General features: G+C 50.4%; 1 protein-coding gene across 1 annotated transcript; it reads right to left on the reverse strand.

Annotated features, from left to right (window-relative positions):
* Positions 1–1,728: 1,728 nt before the first annotated feature.
* FAM78A (family with sequence similarity 78 member A) lies at positions 1,729–11,536 on the reverse strand. Its single transcript, XM_010212919.2, has 2 exons — positions 10,458–11,536; positions 1,729–3,093 (listed from the first exon to the last, which is right to left on the reverse strand). The coding sequence occupies exons 1-2, from the start codon at positions 10,718–10,720 to the stop codon at positions 2,562–2,564; spliced, it is 795 nt and encodes a 264-aa protein (XP_010211221.2). The 5' UTR covers positions 10,721–11,536; the 3' UTR covers positions 1,729–2,561.
* Positions 11,537–16,001: the final 4,465 nt, after the last annotated feature.

Here is a 16,001-nt window from a genome sequence, read left to right on the forward strand (position 1 = left end):
TACTCAGCACCGAAAACAAAGTGAATACCAGACACGAGTACCCCTTCTATTCCCACCCGTGGGACTCCCCGGAACATCTAAGCAGTAGCCAAGATGTGTGTGAGTGTTATCAGTTATTCACCTGCAGCTCCAACTTTGTCCTGTTTTGCATGTATTGCCTAGGAGAAAGTACAGGCAAGTCCCAAGGGGCTGTGCCAGTCGAGCTGTGATTAGGATCTGAATCCATGTGAGGAAACGGAGTATAACAGAGAGTGACCGTGCAGGTCGAAGTCTCCCTAACTTCATCCGTCAGAGTCCCAAAGCCGAGATTTAGGCTACCTTTGGCTTGTGGATTTGGGTGGAATGCAGTCCGTTTGTTTGCAAGCTGCTTGTAATGCTGGGCTTCCTATCCCGGAGCTCTGCCCGTGGAAGAGGGAGCAGGGCTTTCCCTGCCTCCGCGGCTGAGCATCCCTGGAAAATGACCTGGAGGTGGGCGGTCTCTCTAGAATATGGGGGAATACAGTTGCCAGGACCCAGTATCCCTGTTTGCTGGTTGGAGACTCTCGTGGGGGACATATCTTCTGAGTACAGTGTCCTCAGGCAGGGGGTGATGTTGAACCTCTTGCCAAAGTGTGCAGCTTTGGAGAACAGAGAAGGGAGAAATCCTTGCTGGTAAGATCCTATGTAGAAGAAGGTGGTAGCAATTGCAGCTACTTAAGTGTCCCTCCGAGGAGAGCCTTGGAGCAGAGTGTGACTGTGAGACCTGCTTAGACCAGGCCTGCAGGGCCAGGCCTGGCTGCAAGGTACTGAGCGTTCTCCAGCCCAAACCCTTGAGGCCAGTTGTGAATAAGAGGAAGGATTGTTATCTTAGGGGAAAGAGCTGCAGAGGAAAGGGGAAGTGAATTGCCTGGAGCAAGCGAGCAGATCTCCTGTGCCCTGTCCTCCAGATGCCCCTTCCACCCTGCAACTTCCCCTGCCTGCAAACCATGCCCCTCCTGTTCAAACTGCTCTTCCGAACCGCCTTCCTCTGGAGAAACCCATCTGGTTATCTCTGAAGCCATCTGGACAACACCCTTGCAACCTACAAGTTCCAGCTCCTTCTCCAACTGTACCTTATTTACTGGAGGATCTTCACTCAACCTGCAGGTGTTTCCCTTCGTGCACCTTCTCGTGCACAGTCCTTAGCTAAGTAGATATTTGTCCCTAGCCAGAGAGGTACGGTATCACCTATGGTCCTGTCCGTGCCCCATTCTGAAAGTCAAGTAGATGATGAGGTCATTTGGAGAAAAATTCCCTATGAACCCCAACATGATCTGTTATCATAGGAAGAAGAGTGTTTTTTTTTTCATAGCTTTTTTAATAGTGTTTGCTAGAATAGGTGCCTGTTATTTTCAGACATAGCCATTCCTGAATTATGGATATAGTTGGGTAGACTCAGTAGATAAGATCTGCCCTCGCTTACACCCATGCATCTCCAATGACTCCAGAAGGATCTTTTTTATATCCTGCTCCTCTTACAGCACCGTCATTGAGATTTCATGGGAATGAGGGGCAAAAGCAGCCCGCGTGCGAGCGATTAGGTGTTAAAACCATGAGAAAGAGAGACCAGGGGCTGGGCAGCCTAAGGTCTTCATTTCCTAAAGACAAACATAATGGAACATCCTCCCTCTTGATTTATGTTGTCTCGTAGGGCCGCAATTCTAGCTGCTGCCTTTGCCTGTGAGATCATCCCATATTATAACGTTAATGGGAGACAGGTCAGCAAGCGCAAGCAGCACGAGCTCACTTACTATCCCTTCTGTGACGCAGGGAGGTGGCCTAGTAGCTCCCACTCGAAAGACATTCTGCGACAGGTTTGTTATTTGCATTGCTTTGAAACTGAGATTATTTCCATGCTTCCTTGTTCCATGTTTTAAAACCAGGAAGACGTTATTTTTGTCATGCTTCTTCCAATTCCATGCCCTTTTCACCAGCCTGTGACACACTGGCAATCTACTCCTTGTTCCAAGACTTTCTCCCCCAAATTCTGTAGAAAGGACATTCTGCCTGGTGGTATTTTTGTTTCAAACGTAGCTTTAAGGCAAAAGTTTGGCAATGCAAAGCAAAGTCTACATAAGGCCGCATGACTTGGATTTGCAACTCAGAACCTTTACAGCTGAAAAAAAATCCTTATCCTTGACTTAAGTAGTCAACTTTTTGCTCCAGGAACTTTTGTTCTCAACTAAAAAGAAAGAAAGACTCCTAAAATCCCAAATAAAATGTTCTTATTGTTCTGGGCAGTCTGGGCAAGCTAATGAGCCTGAAGTTCAAACAGTAACTAAAGTAGGGAAGAAAAGAAGCTATACGGATAGACATTAATGTTAGTTTTCTTCCCTTAGGAATCCAGTGATGAGACAGACCCCAGTCAAAGGTCTTCTCGTTAGCTTTAGCACAGTGAAATCCGTCCCAATGGGAGAAGGTAGAATGGTTGCATTTCTGTTGAATGGATAAAAAGTGCATTTTGATTTCGCTCAGATTATACGTGTGTATTCTAATACCTAAATGTTTTGTTTTCTCCCTTCTGGTGCCGGGACGCCAGGTTGCTATTGTCGGTGTTTTGGAGGTATCACCACGAGTGGTGGTCCATCCTTTGGCCTCCACATGAGTACCTGAGCATCATTGGCATTGGGTTTGACAAGGGCACTGGGTGGTATTGGCTCATTCTTGCTAAGGACCTGGGGCTGCTCTTGAGCAGAGGGCTCCTGCAGCTTGGCACGCTGCCCCAGGGGTCTGCTGGGATTGACCTCTATGCCCAGCCTCATGCGCCACTTGATAGTCTGCAAGGTCACCATCTCGTTGGTAGCCGTGTTGGTTGCAACCAACCACGTGGTGAAGCTCTGATCCCGGTGGATGCTCGTGAGTTTGGCCACGTTGCTCTCGCTCACGGGCACAGCCCACGTGACGCTCGGGTAGAAGTTGTCGTTCATGCTGATGTTGAACTTGGATTCTTTCTTTGTGGGGCCCACGATGGTGCAGGTTTCTGTGGTGTTTCCATACCAGGGATAGTTCACTCCATCTGAGTCACTTATGGCCTGGATTTTACCATCTAGTAGATCCGGGAGCTCCCAACTTGACCTGGCACAATCAGCAACAAATTATGGATAATGCATTAATGGATGAGCATAGCATCATGCATGACTTTAAGCAAGAAGATGAAACAGTTGTGAATGTGTTTCCCCTTTATCTTTTTTTGAAATTAGTGGCCCTCGTGTCCTCCTGCAGTGAGAGCCTTTCCCTGACATTAAAACTCTGTCTGCAGATTTATAGAGCTGATGATGAAAGTGCATCCTGCTGTTAAACAGCATTGAAGACTGATCACCCTGAAGGAACAGGGCTTTCCTCGCAGCTACCTGGAGTCATTCAAAAAGTACTGGTGTTTAAATAAGTTTGCAGAGGGTACTCAGAAAAGTTCAAGCACTGAAACCCTCCCTGTCACTAGAAAATCCAGTGTTGCAGATATTCTTTTGCAGATCCTGACTTGGCTCTTTTAGCACTGATGAACCCAGGGATTTGATTCAAGGTCTGCACTCGGTGTCTCCTGACTCTAGTGCTCATGAGAATAGGGCTCAGGCCAGAATTTCTTTCCTGCAAAAAAATCTTGTGCAGGCCCCTGATATTGTCAGGAAAGGAGTGGAAGTCAGGTTGCTCTCAAGGGCTCAGCTTGCTCATAAAGGTTCCCTGCTGATCGCCATCTCCTGCCCTGAATGCTCCAATTTCCCCATTCTGTTCTCATCTGCCTTTCAGTCCAGTTGCAAACATTTATTTGCTTTCTGGAGAAGCCCTTGTCCCTTTTAGCTCTCTGCGGCACTGGAAGTGTAACCCATCCTTCCCTGTACCAGGAAGGAACCTGGTTCAAAGGCTCCAGGGTTTGGATGATATTACAGTAATTAGAGAAACAGAGGTCAGCTACCCTCTAAAACTGCCTGAGCCAGTAGTTTGTGGTACTGCATGCTATGTTTGCAAGTGTGACAAGAAGGTCAGTCTTTTTAGCAAGAAATTAAGTGAAAATGGTCCTCCATGATCTTAAAATACTGATAAAAACTCTGGAATTTTTAAAAATCAAATTTCCATTTAATTTTCAGGATGGTCAAGGTCGCTAACTGCTGCAACTACTATTGCTTAGCTACTACCTCAGATAGAAAAATGGCTAGACTTTTCCGTAGAAAAAGCACCGAACAAGCCTAATGGTAAACCATACCATGTGCTCAAAATGTGCCAGGTATGTCCAGGGCCTTCTTTAAAAACATCCACTATCCACTGCGTCTCTGCTGTAGATCTGGGGAAAGGGGACTCATTTGCACCAGTTTCCCGTGTCGGGCTCTGCACGGAGCTGGCCAAGCTGGGCAGTTTGCAGCTCCCTGCTGCAGACGGTGCCACAAGAAGTGGTTTTCTTGCAGATAGAGGGTGGACACGCTGAGGCTCATCAAACTAACTGTCAAAGTCTTTAATAAGAGTCTAAAATAGCCCTTTGGTTGGAGCGGGGCACAGGCTGGCCCACAGGATGGTTTGACACAGTGTGGTTGGGGACAAGGTGCTTCACCCACTGGGACCAATATCACTGTCTCATGAGGCTGTTCTGGCTCTGACTATAAGATACCTTGTAGGACTTGATTTTTATTACCCGTTTTCTTGAGTATGGGTCCTAGCAAAACCTCCCCACGCGCTACGTGTGCTCAACCCCATGGCCTGGGATGTTAGCAGAAGCCGGGGGATTACGTAACCTCTCCGTTTCCCTGCGTGGATTTACAGGCTGCTGCTAGTTACGATACGGAGATTGCAGTAATTCAGTAATTTTCTCCATCGAAGCTGATGGCCTACAGGCAGAGGGAGTCCTTTCCCTGGAAGAAAATGCTTGGAGACAGCCCAGAGGGAATCCCGGCGCAGCCCCTTGCCCACTGCAGAGATGCCTAAAGCTGCTCAGCTGCAGCCGCAGTCGTTTGGGCTCCTCGGAGAGCGTTGAGGAGACGAAAGCTCCAGGCATTTGGAGTGAACTCGGCCCTTGGAGGGAAGAGGAACTCGAGGTCACATCCTCCAGCCGCCCGTGTAGCCCCTGCCCCGCACTCTGCTCCAAAACACCATCTGGAGACTCTTTCTCTGCCTTGCAGCAGATGGGTTAGGATTACTCTCCATTCAGACAGCGCCTGGTGCTCAGCTCAACCGCGGATGGGGAGGAGATGTGACAACTTCCCCTATACGTGACAGATGTGGTAACGAGGCACAGAGACTCTGTGGGTGCCAAGGTGCCAAACCAGGACCTGAGGTGCTACGAGAGGCTGAATCTCCACCCTGGGCTGCACCAGGAGGGCAGAGGACACGCAGAGATCCCAACTGAAGCTGCAAAGTGGCCAAGGACTTGGTGGCTCCTTCTTCATTCCCTACAGCCATCGCCTGTGTCCCCAGCCTGGGATAGTCATCGCCTGCCCTAGAAGGGCAGCATCTTCTCAGGGTTTGCACAAGGTTTAAATGAAAGCTGAAAGGTGTTTGGAGGGAGCCGGGCTGACACGGCAGCGAAGCGCGTGCCAGGAGCCCGCGCAGCTGCAGCCGGGCGCACCGAGAGCGCGTCCTGCGCAAGGAAGGCGTAGGCAGGAACAGGGAAGATGAAACTGTTTCGCTGCAGAGCACACTGTGCCTAATTGTAGCGCATGTGGTTAGCTCTGAGGTTTCACAACCGTTGTGCCGATCTGCACAGCTCAGCGCCGAGAAAAGCGGGGCCTCATGATCATCCCATGACTGGAGCCAAGTGCTGCCCGTGGAAGGTTCTTCGTCTGCACCCGCATCCTTCAGTGACGATTGTCGATCCAGAGAGGTACCCAGTGAAATCTCTGCTGACCATAGCAGGGAACAGGCTTGTGGAGAAACCAACCTCTCTGATTTCATGGGTTTGTTATAGCTCAATGGTTCCAAAATCACTAGGCTCTGGCTTGCAATACTGGCAAATTTGTTTCTGCCCCCTCTGACTCTTCAGAGTCAACATGGGCATCCCCTGGGCATCACCCGAGACAGGAGACAGAACAAACTATTTAATGCCCTCTTGCTACCAGGTGAAAGAACTTTCAGCTCTATCTTGTGGCACAACAGGGGTTTTTATATGGGCCCCAGGCTCCTGATTCCCATTCTGCTGTGTTCCTTCCTATTCTGTAACAAGAAACCAAGTCTCCAGCCTCTTCCAAGCCCTCCAGCCAGCTGCTCCATAGCGTGAGTTGAAAGCAATCACCGCAGTGGCGAGCAGTGGCACTAAATCCAAGCAAAGCAGCCTTCAGCCGTGAGCACCCGGCAGTGTGACATGGGTGCGTTGAATTAACCTTTTCAGACAGGCATCAGACATTATCACATCCTCCGATCCTGTTCCTTAAAGCCATGTCCTAATTAGTCACGGGACGCTCGGCCTTGCGTAACCTCCTGCCTTCCAACACCCTTCCCTTCCAGCAGCTCCTCGAACAGGAGCAGCCCCGATCGGATCCAGGCTGTGTTCGGAGCAGGTCCCGATGCGACGTGCGGGCGCAAGGGGAGGCTGTCGCGGGTGTTCTGCGTCACTGGGTTTGCCTGTCTCCCGCGGCTGATGTGCCTGTGCTGGCGGCTGGCTGGAAGAGACGGATCTGACATTCAGAACTGCTTAATTTTTAACTTGTCCTTTACAGCGTCGCTCTCGCCTCCATCAGCAGGACAAGCAAGTGAATCCAGGGTCATAGTGGGGAACAGGGAAGGAATTTCAGATGCACATCCACAGCTGCTTAGGCCAGTCTGAACCATGCTGCTGTCATCCCAGTCTCTTCTACCCTGTCCTCCAGCTACATAGTCCTGCTTCATCCCTTGAGCTGGTGCTAGCGCACATCTGATGCACAGCAAGGTGGCTCAGGGAGCAGAACTACCAAAAAAAAACCCCACCATTAAGAGAAAGGAAGAGGTTTCTGCTGGTTTAGCTGAGCAGACTCACGTCAGGACTGTGCACGCTGCTGCAGAGAGGTGTTATCTAACCTGGCCAAGGGGCACACATGGCGCACAGATAAAGGCTGCAGGCCGTGTAAGAGCAGTAAAGGCTTTTCTTCCAAACCCTAGGAATGAGGTCTCTCTCTTTTTTTTTTTTTCTTATAAACTGATGTTATTTGGTTCCCCTGGCAAGCATAAACTTTTTTTTTTCCTTTTGTTAATCACTTTTTGATTCTGATGTGTGAGGGGGGGTTATTTTCTTGACAACTGAGTTTCTTCAATGCTTTTCCGTTCTAGGACACAGAAGACGTTTTCTCTCAAAAGAGAGAAACCCCTTATATGCAAAAAGATGCTGTAATGCTGCCTCGTGCTCGTGTGAGCCTTCAGGGGAGAAGAACCTACCTGCAACTCATCAAGATTCGTGGCTGCCTGAATTCAAAGTCTGACTTGTTTATCTCTCGCGTTTGCATGTCACCATCTGCGCTGCTTCTTGCACATCTCCATGGAGATGGAGAAACAAGGCGGGATAATTCCGCTCCAGTTTTGCATCCTGCGAGATACTGTGCAACAGCAGCCCAGAAAGCCGGTCCCTGCCCCGAGCGCTCGCGCTGCTCCGCGCGGCTCCGAGCGCTGCGGCCCCGCTCGGCTCCCTCCTCCAGCACATGGGGTGAAACTCTGCTCGCGGGGAGCAGCGCTGGCCCAAATGGGGACAAATGGGGTTTTCCTCCACACTGCTGCAAGAGGGCTCAGAGAACAGTTTCATTTCCTCATGTAGGGCTGAGGGTTTTCCGTTCATTTCCTCATTTATTGGCTTGCAAGAAAAACAATCCCTGCAGTTATGTGCTGAGTTTTTTTTTTCTTTTTTTTTAATGCTGCATTTAGCCAATAAAGTGTGAGTGCCACTTTAAGTGTGCATTGAAACGATCCCCTCCATAGCTAACATCCATGTATGAGCGCTGTGTGCAGCTCCATCTGCTCCAGTATTTCTCAGCTGCTTCTCTCCTGGGTGTAATGGCCAGCTTAGCCACAGCTCACAACTTCAGAGCATGAAAGTGAAAAATTAATCTAAAGCCTGCTATAAGTATTGATGCTCTGGGTGACTGGTGATTTTGTTTTTCTCTTTTTTTCTCTTTTTTTTTTTAACTTGGGTGTCTTCTGTTTGCCACAGCCACTTTAATCACCACAGTGATTTTAAAAAAAGTATGTTGCCATAGCCTGGCTTCATCATGGAAAGTTGGGACAAATAATCTGTTGGCATAAATCAATGCAGCTCCATGGAGGGCAGTGGAATTATGTTGACTTACAGGAGCTAAAGACTTGGCCCATTCTTTCAGATAGGCTTGTGTCCTATCTCTCTATAAAAAGCTCTTCCAATGTTTCAATGACATTAAAAGAGGGCTTTCTTCCCAAACACCTTTATTTATAGCTTTCAGATGGTGACAGGCCAAAAGAAGCAGCATGGAGAAGCAGACCAAATCTGAAATGTGTTTGGGTAACTCTCTTCTTTTTTTCTTAATCATTTAAATATGAATGAATCTCATAGGGAAAAATAATTCTTTTCCTGTGAGCGTCTGGATAATTTCTGGATTTTTTTTCTACATTCCTTAAGTGTTTAATTCTGACTACCTGTTAACAATACTTTGCTTTTATATAAAACTTTTTGTCTTATGCTCTCAAAGCATTTCAGGGAAGGCTCTACCAAATCCTCTTTTCAAAGATAGGGAAAAAGTGCACAAAAGTAAGACAACATGTTGAGGTTTGCAGTGCTGCTTTGCAATAGCTCTCTGCTCTGTCTTCTTTACTTCCCTGTATTTATATAAAGTGGACTTTTCTGCTTTCCTTTGCAGCTGGTCACTAAAGACCGGATTTCTAAATGATCCTGAGAATTACACATCCAAATCCTGAAGCCCTGGAATTGGAAACATCTGAGCCACAAATTGTCCTTGCTAAAGATGATTTTGAAGCCAAAAAGCCTGCAGACTTTGAGCTTGATGTAAGTACTGTTAAAATCAAGATAAACTTGTCTGCTCCCACACTGAGCTGTGCCTGGTTGGTATTTGCCAGGTGCTAGAGTTGGGTTCTCCAGGCATTTTCTGCTCAAGCAAAGAGTTGAGAGGGGAAACGGGGACAGGAGACGGGAACAGTCTGTCACTTATGGCTGCTCCTTGGTGTTCCCTTCCCTGCAGCTTCCAGCACAGGTTCATTCCGTGTCTGGGATGTGGAACTGGTGCCACTATAGGCAGAAGGCAGAGAGGAAGGGCTGGGAAAGGAGAGGTGCCTGTCCAGGCCCTTCAGGAATGCTCTGCATCAATCCGAGCGCTTCCTAGCCCTGCTCTGTCTCCCCGTCTTCTCCACCTTCAGGTTAAACGTGACCTTCTCATCCCTTTCCCCACTCATCAACCCATCTGCCAGCCCTCTGCCCAGCCCGGGCACTAAGGTCAGGTTTGTCCCCGTGGCAGGACAGACAGACAGACTTCTGCAGTGCCACGGGAGCTGCAGAGCTGCTGCTCGGTGCAGGTGTTCAGAGATCAGCCCTTGCTGCTGCTTTGACTGTGGGCCAAAGCCTGCAACAGCGATTGCACAGGCTGGCGGGGGAACCGGTGCAGGGTGAGAGATGACTTTTAAGAGTAGGGAGGTGGCGTTTTAATTTGACTCATTCTTGTTTCGTTGTGACTGTCTGACCAGTAACACTGGGTTTTTGGCGAGGTTGCAACTCCCAGATTCCTCCTGCCTTTTATACATATATGTATATATGCATATATACACACATATATATACACTAACCATATATAGATATATTTTCCCAGTCTTACATTATCCAAAATGAAAGTAATGCAAATTTTTTACCTTACTCCGGGGTGGTGCAAAGGGTTTTGATTACCAGCAGCTGCCTGCTCCTGTGGGCAGAGCAAGTGGGACTCATCCCGGGATGCTCTGCCGGGAGCTGCAGGGCTGTGCAGCTCTTGGCTGGTGGACACTGCAGCAGCAGCACAGCGCGCTGGGGACAGCAAAATGCCACAAGTGCCACCCGGGGGTTCTCAGGGGCTTGGAAAGGGTGATTTTTATCCCCTAAGGGCTGCAGAAGAGCTTTGCTCGTGTGCAGGGGACCTCCTCTTATAAAATGCTTATAAGAAGAGGAGGAGCGCCCTTCATGCAGGGCTGGCTGGGGATTGCAGGAGCTACAAAGCTGCTGGAAAGCTTTTAGAAAATGTAGTGTTACTTTTGGGTTGCTAACAGAGTGCGTTTTGGTTTGAGGATGTGACTATTAGAGGATAAGGACACCCTCTGCTTTCAAAAGTGCAAGAACAAACCTGCCCTTTTTTTTTTTTTTTTTTTTTTAACATACAAAAACGTCCTGTCAAGGTTCAGAAGAGCCGCTCTTCAAAAACATATCAAAGGGGTTATCAGTTTTGGCTCAATCCACTCTCTCCCCAGCCAGGCCATGGTTCTCCTGCTCCCTTCCTAGCAGGCAATAGCACGCGCGCACTCACGCGCTCCCGGGCAATACTTACATTCCCTGCTCCCCGTAGTGATTGTAAAATTCCATATGGCTGCACGCCTGAATCCAGCCCACGATCCAGGTCTCCTTCTTGGGAAGAGGGGGCACCAACACTTGCGCCGAGGCTCGGAAGTGAGGGGTCCGGTAGCGCAGAACCACGCTGGACGACTCGTCTATGCTGGTGGGAATGGGGTCGATGGAAGCTTTAATTTCAGTCACTGAAATACTTTCCCGGAAAACTTTGGATTTGCAGCTAATGCTCTGAATACAGCCCATGGCATACCCCGAGTACAGTCCGACGCAGCTCCTCGGGTACTCCAGCAATCCTGGGGAATACTAGGCATTGAAATTATCTGGTGCTAGATCAAGTATAGATCTTCTTGGTTTGTAATCTCAAGACTGATATCCATAGGATAGAAAATTCGTCATGTAAAGCCTTAATTTGAATGTCTGTCTTACAAGTACGGCTCCTGTGTTGAGGATAGCTGCATTTCACAAACACAAGGGCCTTTTACATTTTTTCCCCTTTCAATGACCCATTAAATCTTTTCCTCAAACAGTCTTTGGGTTTTTTTTTTTTTAAAAAAAAAAGGTCTACTGCATTTAATAAATAACGGTGTTGTTCTTAGCTGATATATTTAGTCCTTCCTTTCCTCAGATGCAGTCTGTCATTCACCATCAAACATAGGACAAGCCGGTATTTCCCTTTATTCTTTGGATGAAAAGCAGAATGTTGATCGACACATCTATATAAATAATGAAATAGTTCTCAGCCCCAGCTTGTCACAACCGGTGTGGATTTCCACTTCCTGACTTGCAGTTGTTCATAACTTCCTTTCGCACAAAATTACAATAATACCAGAAAGAAACGGTGGGGTGGAAAAAAAGCAAAAAAAAAAAAAGTCGGCAAAATCTCTCCGGCTTGGGAGGTTTCTCCAACAGCGCTGTGAGGGCTTTGGCATGTAAATATATATATTATTTCTTCCCTCGTCTCTTTTTCCCTTAGCAGGCGGGGGAGCCCTCCGTGCTCGGCCGGGGGTCTCCGCGCGCGGGGCCGCTCAGCTCCGCACAATCGCCGCCTGTGACATCCCGTGCGGCTCCGCGCTCTCCTCTTCCTCCTCCTCCTCCTCCTCCTCGTCGCCGCCGCCGCCGCGCGGCTCGCGCTGCACCGCGGGCTCCGACCTCCCTCTCCGCCGCTCCGGCTCCGGGGGTCCCCGCGGGTCGCGTCCCTCCCGCGGGGCTTCAGCGCGTGGCGGCTCCGCGCTGCCCCTTCGCGCTGCGCGGGGGCGAATTGCTGCGCGGGGGCGGCTCGCTGCTGCTGCTGGCTTTTAATTTTCTTTTCCTTTTTTTTTTTTCCCTCCCCCCCCCCTCCTTTTTTTTTCTTCCTCTTCCTCCTCCTCCTCTTCTTCGCTAGACGCCCGCAGAGGCGAGCGGAGCAGCGCGCTCGGTCCCGCCGCCCCTGGGCTGCCGCAACCTGCCCCCCTGGCCCCCCGCGCATGCAGGCGGGGAGGGCGCGGGCTCCGGGGCTCGCCGGCCGCGGGGCTCCGGCCCCGGCATCACATCGGCACCGGGCTCCGAGGCGGCCCCGCGCCGGGGCCGGCCACCCCCGGGCAGCCCCTGCCCGCCGAAGCTGCCCCCAGCCCGGGCCGATTGCCCGGGCAGCAGCGGCAGGTCCCGCTCTGCCTCGCTCGCCTCCCTCCTCCTCCTCCTCTCAGTGCCATCCCTTCCCCCCGTATTTCTCTTTTAAACTGCAGCTGTTGGAGCTAAACCTCCTCTGCGAAAAAAAAAAAAAAAAAAAAGCAGCATTTCCGCCCACATTTTCATGAATTGTGGGTAATGTAGTTTTTTTAGAACGAAACTCTTTTTTTCCCCCTTTCCTTAAATGCAATGTGTTTCCTCCTTGGTTTGCAAATTAGGATTGTTCTCTCCTGGCTGGAGCTCCATTGATGCACCCCATAAAGGGATGTTCTCCTTGCTCACAAAACCCCTTAGTCCTGGGCCGGGTGGTGATTCAAGCAACTAGAAACACAAAGCTCGGTGCGGTGACCCCTATACTAGGGAGTAGCTGGACTAGAAGGGCTGTGAGCAGCGTTTGTGGCTGCAATGGGCTGTGAGGAAGCTGTAAACTTCTGCTGCAATTGGGTTTGCTAGTGGTGTAACCAGCTGTCCCGAGGGGCCAGCAGCTGGCCCAGGATCTGCTTTTAAGGGGCCTCAGCACCATGTGAGTTGCAGACAGTGGTGGTATTTTTTTTTTTTTTTTGGTAACAGCAGCCCCAACTGCTCAGCTTTTCCAGCACAAGTTGTCCTGTCCCTGTTTGGGACCTTGTGTTGTTCCCCTGTCTTGCAGCTTTGTCTCCTCCTTCCCTCCTCATCTTACTGTATGCTGGAGCAGCAAGAACCTCTGCGTTGGTGAGATGGTGAGTTTGGCTTCCTCTCTTTGCCTGCTTCAGCACTACTGGAGCAGCACTGGGATTCCCAGGTGTTTGACCACTGGGAAGACTTCCTTGGCCAGCAGGCTGGTGGCAGCAAGGATGAAGATCCAGGACGAAAGCATGACAAGGAGCAGGGAGCAGCAGCAGTAGTAAGTCCTCTCCCATCATGACTAGGCTTTAAACTCTCCATGCTCCTCTCCTGGCAGCAATGATCCTACAGGCTCAGAGATGATGCAACCTCCTGCATTTTGCAACCATCCCCCTATAGCCTGTGGAACTGCCATGTTCAACCAACTAGGCAGGAAAATCATCTCTGGATGGGAGATTTCTGAGCAAATCAGGCAGCAGGGGTGGGGAGTGCCTAGTATATTGTCATATTGTTGTACTATACGAAAAATCTCTAAGTTTTGGCTAATCATTTATCCGCTTCTAAACATCACAAGGTCTCTGTGAGGTCCCGTTTACTGTTACTTGTCCTGCAACAAGTATCAAAACTCCAAATGTACTCAAGTTACAAACAAGCAACTTACTTATTATACAGCAGTACTGAAAGGATAGAAACGAGCATCTTCAAATGAGAAAAATCCAGTTGCTTCAGCAACCTCCAGAAGGTGCTGAAATGCTCTGACATTTCCAAGACTCTTTCGCGCTTTTCAAACAAGCTTGTCACAGTTTCCCAGAGCATTTTGAATTTTGTGAAATGGGATGCTACGAGAGTCCTGTTTCACTGAAACTTCAGCTAGGTCTTGCTTGAACCTGGCTCTTCATGATGCTCTGGTCAGCTAGGAAATTGCATCACCTTGGTTTAATTAAATCCTCTTTTCCTCTGGAGCTTGCTTTGGTTTTTGGCTCTGCCGTGGGTTGCAAGCTCTTTGCTTGCAGCGTTTGCTGCTGTTTCTCTGCATCCTGGAGGCCAGGATGTGCCCTGGTGTTGGTGCATGGTGGGACAGGGGGACGTCGCGGCTCTCCCTGTCTGTGTCCCCCGGCGCGGGGCTGGCGCTGGCAGCCGCTGCGGGCACCGCGGCAGCTCTGCGGGCGACGCTGGCACGGAGCCCTCGGGTGCGAGCCCGGGCGCTGCAGCGGCTCGTGCGCCCGGGGGAGGCAGCGCGGACGCGGAGCATGGAGCACGCCGGAATGTGTCCGGCTGGGAGTTCTCCAAGGTGCTAAAATAACCCCCGCGTGGATCGGGTTGCAGGCCCGAAATAGCCCGGGCGGCTGTGCGGTGCCGGCCGGCCCAGCACCCACCGCGGCCACGAGCCTTTCTGAGCGGGTAATATTTTTAAACCCGTGGTCTTTGCTTGCTTAGCAAGCCCAGCATGTCTCCACTCCATCTCTTCTCCCTGTGCCAGCAGCAGCGCGGCGCTCCGTGCGCCGGCATTCCCAGAGCAGCATCGGGAACGTTTCCCCCTCGAGCCCGGCATCTGCAGCTCGGATTGGCGGCTGCCGCCTGCCTGTCTGCAGCAGCCCGGCACGGCGGCCTCGCTTCCCCTGCTCGCCAATGGGAGAGCAAATTGCTTTCCTTTCCTCTTCCACTTGAGACACGATAGCGAGGTCTCCCTGCGCTTGCTTCTCCACCGCCTTCCCTCATCGCTTCTGCATTAGGCTCCTGCACGGAGGCTGCAGAAACTGCACATGTAAGGCAGAGAAATTCCCCCATACCTGGGAATGATGGTGGCAGAAATGACAGGCGGCAGATTAAATTAGCTCCTAGTGCTTTCAAGGTATTTTTTCCCTAGTGACAGCGCTGGAGGAACGTGCTCAGTGACAGCTCCGTGCCCCTCAGCACAGCAGGAGCCACAAGCCTTTCTATTTTTGCAGGGTTTTGGTTACCACTGCTTGAACCTCTTGGATGCAGAAGTTTAGCTGAGTCGGGCAGGGAAGAGACAGCTCTAGTAAAACTGGAGTGACTCCGGTCACCTCACCAGCCACTGTCACAATGGCTGAGGTTTTTCACGTGCCCTGGACCTGCAGTATGGGATAACAGCGTGGGATAAGGGAACGGGATAACTCCTGGATAAAAGGGGTGCTGACTTTTCTAATAGCATGGGAATGCAGCTGCCTCAACAGCGATCAAACGCTAGCCGACGTGCGCGAGCGATGCAGCAGTGTCCGTGCATCCATGTGTCCATATGTGCATCCAGGCTGCCTCCACCCCGAATAGGAATTTGCTGCCTGAGCTGAAAGCCACGGATTAGGGAACAGCTAGGGGTGTAGGACTGGGGCAGAGCTGCTCTTTCCCTAGATAAGATGTCATTGCAGCGTGGTCGTAGACTTCTGGAGGATGTGATTCACAAATAAGCTGATGCGTGTTCTTTTCCTTTGATTCATAGTGGAAGAAAACAGGAGAAAAAACAGAGAGTCAAGGCTCCTTAGTATTTCCAATGCTAATTTGCTCAGCTAAGTGTGGGACAAGTCTGTCAGGGGAAGTTTGTCGGTAAGACAGGCACAGAGCAGACACCTAGTGCAGCTAGGGCATTTTGAGAGCGCTTGCTAAAAATTGCAAAGAAAGGGAAGAATTAGCATAGCCAAGAATCACCTTTCATTTAGCACAGGAGCTCTCCTCTGCATTCTGGACAGGGCTTTTAAAGATATGTAGGTGCTTGGTTCCTAATGCTACCTGCGCAAACACTGACTGCATTTGTATAGGTAAATATCACAGGAACCAAGGAATGTGCCTGCTCTGTTCCTTGGTGCACTATCCATCTTTTGCACTTTCCATCCATGCGGGATTTCCTTCCTTGCAGGGAGGGCAATAACCCGGTTTCTCCAAGGTGTGAGTGGTGAGGACCGGCCACAGCCCATGGCCCCAGGGAAGGTGACTCAGTGACAAGCACGGCTTGCTCTGCTGCAGCCGCCGGTCCTGATGCTCGGAGCGCGTCGCGGTCCGGGGATGTGCAGTATTGAGGCCATGCTCAGTGCGGGGGACAGGGGGATGGGAACTCATTAGCAGAGCAGCCTCTCTTTTAATTGAGAGGCAGGTGCCGCTTCTCCTCGGGCTCAAATATGGGGTTAGCGCCAGGGATGTTGTGGGGGGACCCTGAGAGGCAGGAGGGGAGCGTCGGGTTGGGCTTGATGTTGAAGATAGGGGCACTGTGGAGAGGAAAGTGCAATTGAGGTGCCCCGAT

Source organism: Tinamus guttatus, unplaced genomic scaffold (assembly GCF_059628265.1).
Source record: "Tinamus guttatus ecotype Peru unplaced genomic scaffold, ASM5962826v1 Tinamus_guttatus_pri_ptg000226l, whole genome shotgun sequence".
Classification (NCBI taxonomy): domain Eukaryota; kingdom Metazoa; phylum Chordata; class Aves; order Tinamiformes; family Tinamidae; genus Tinamus; species Tinamus guttatus.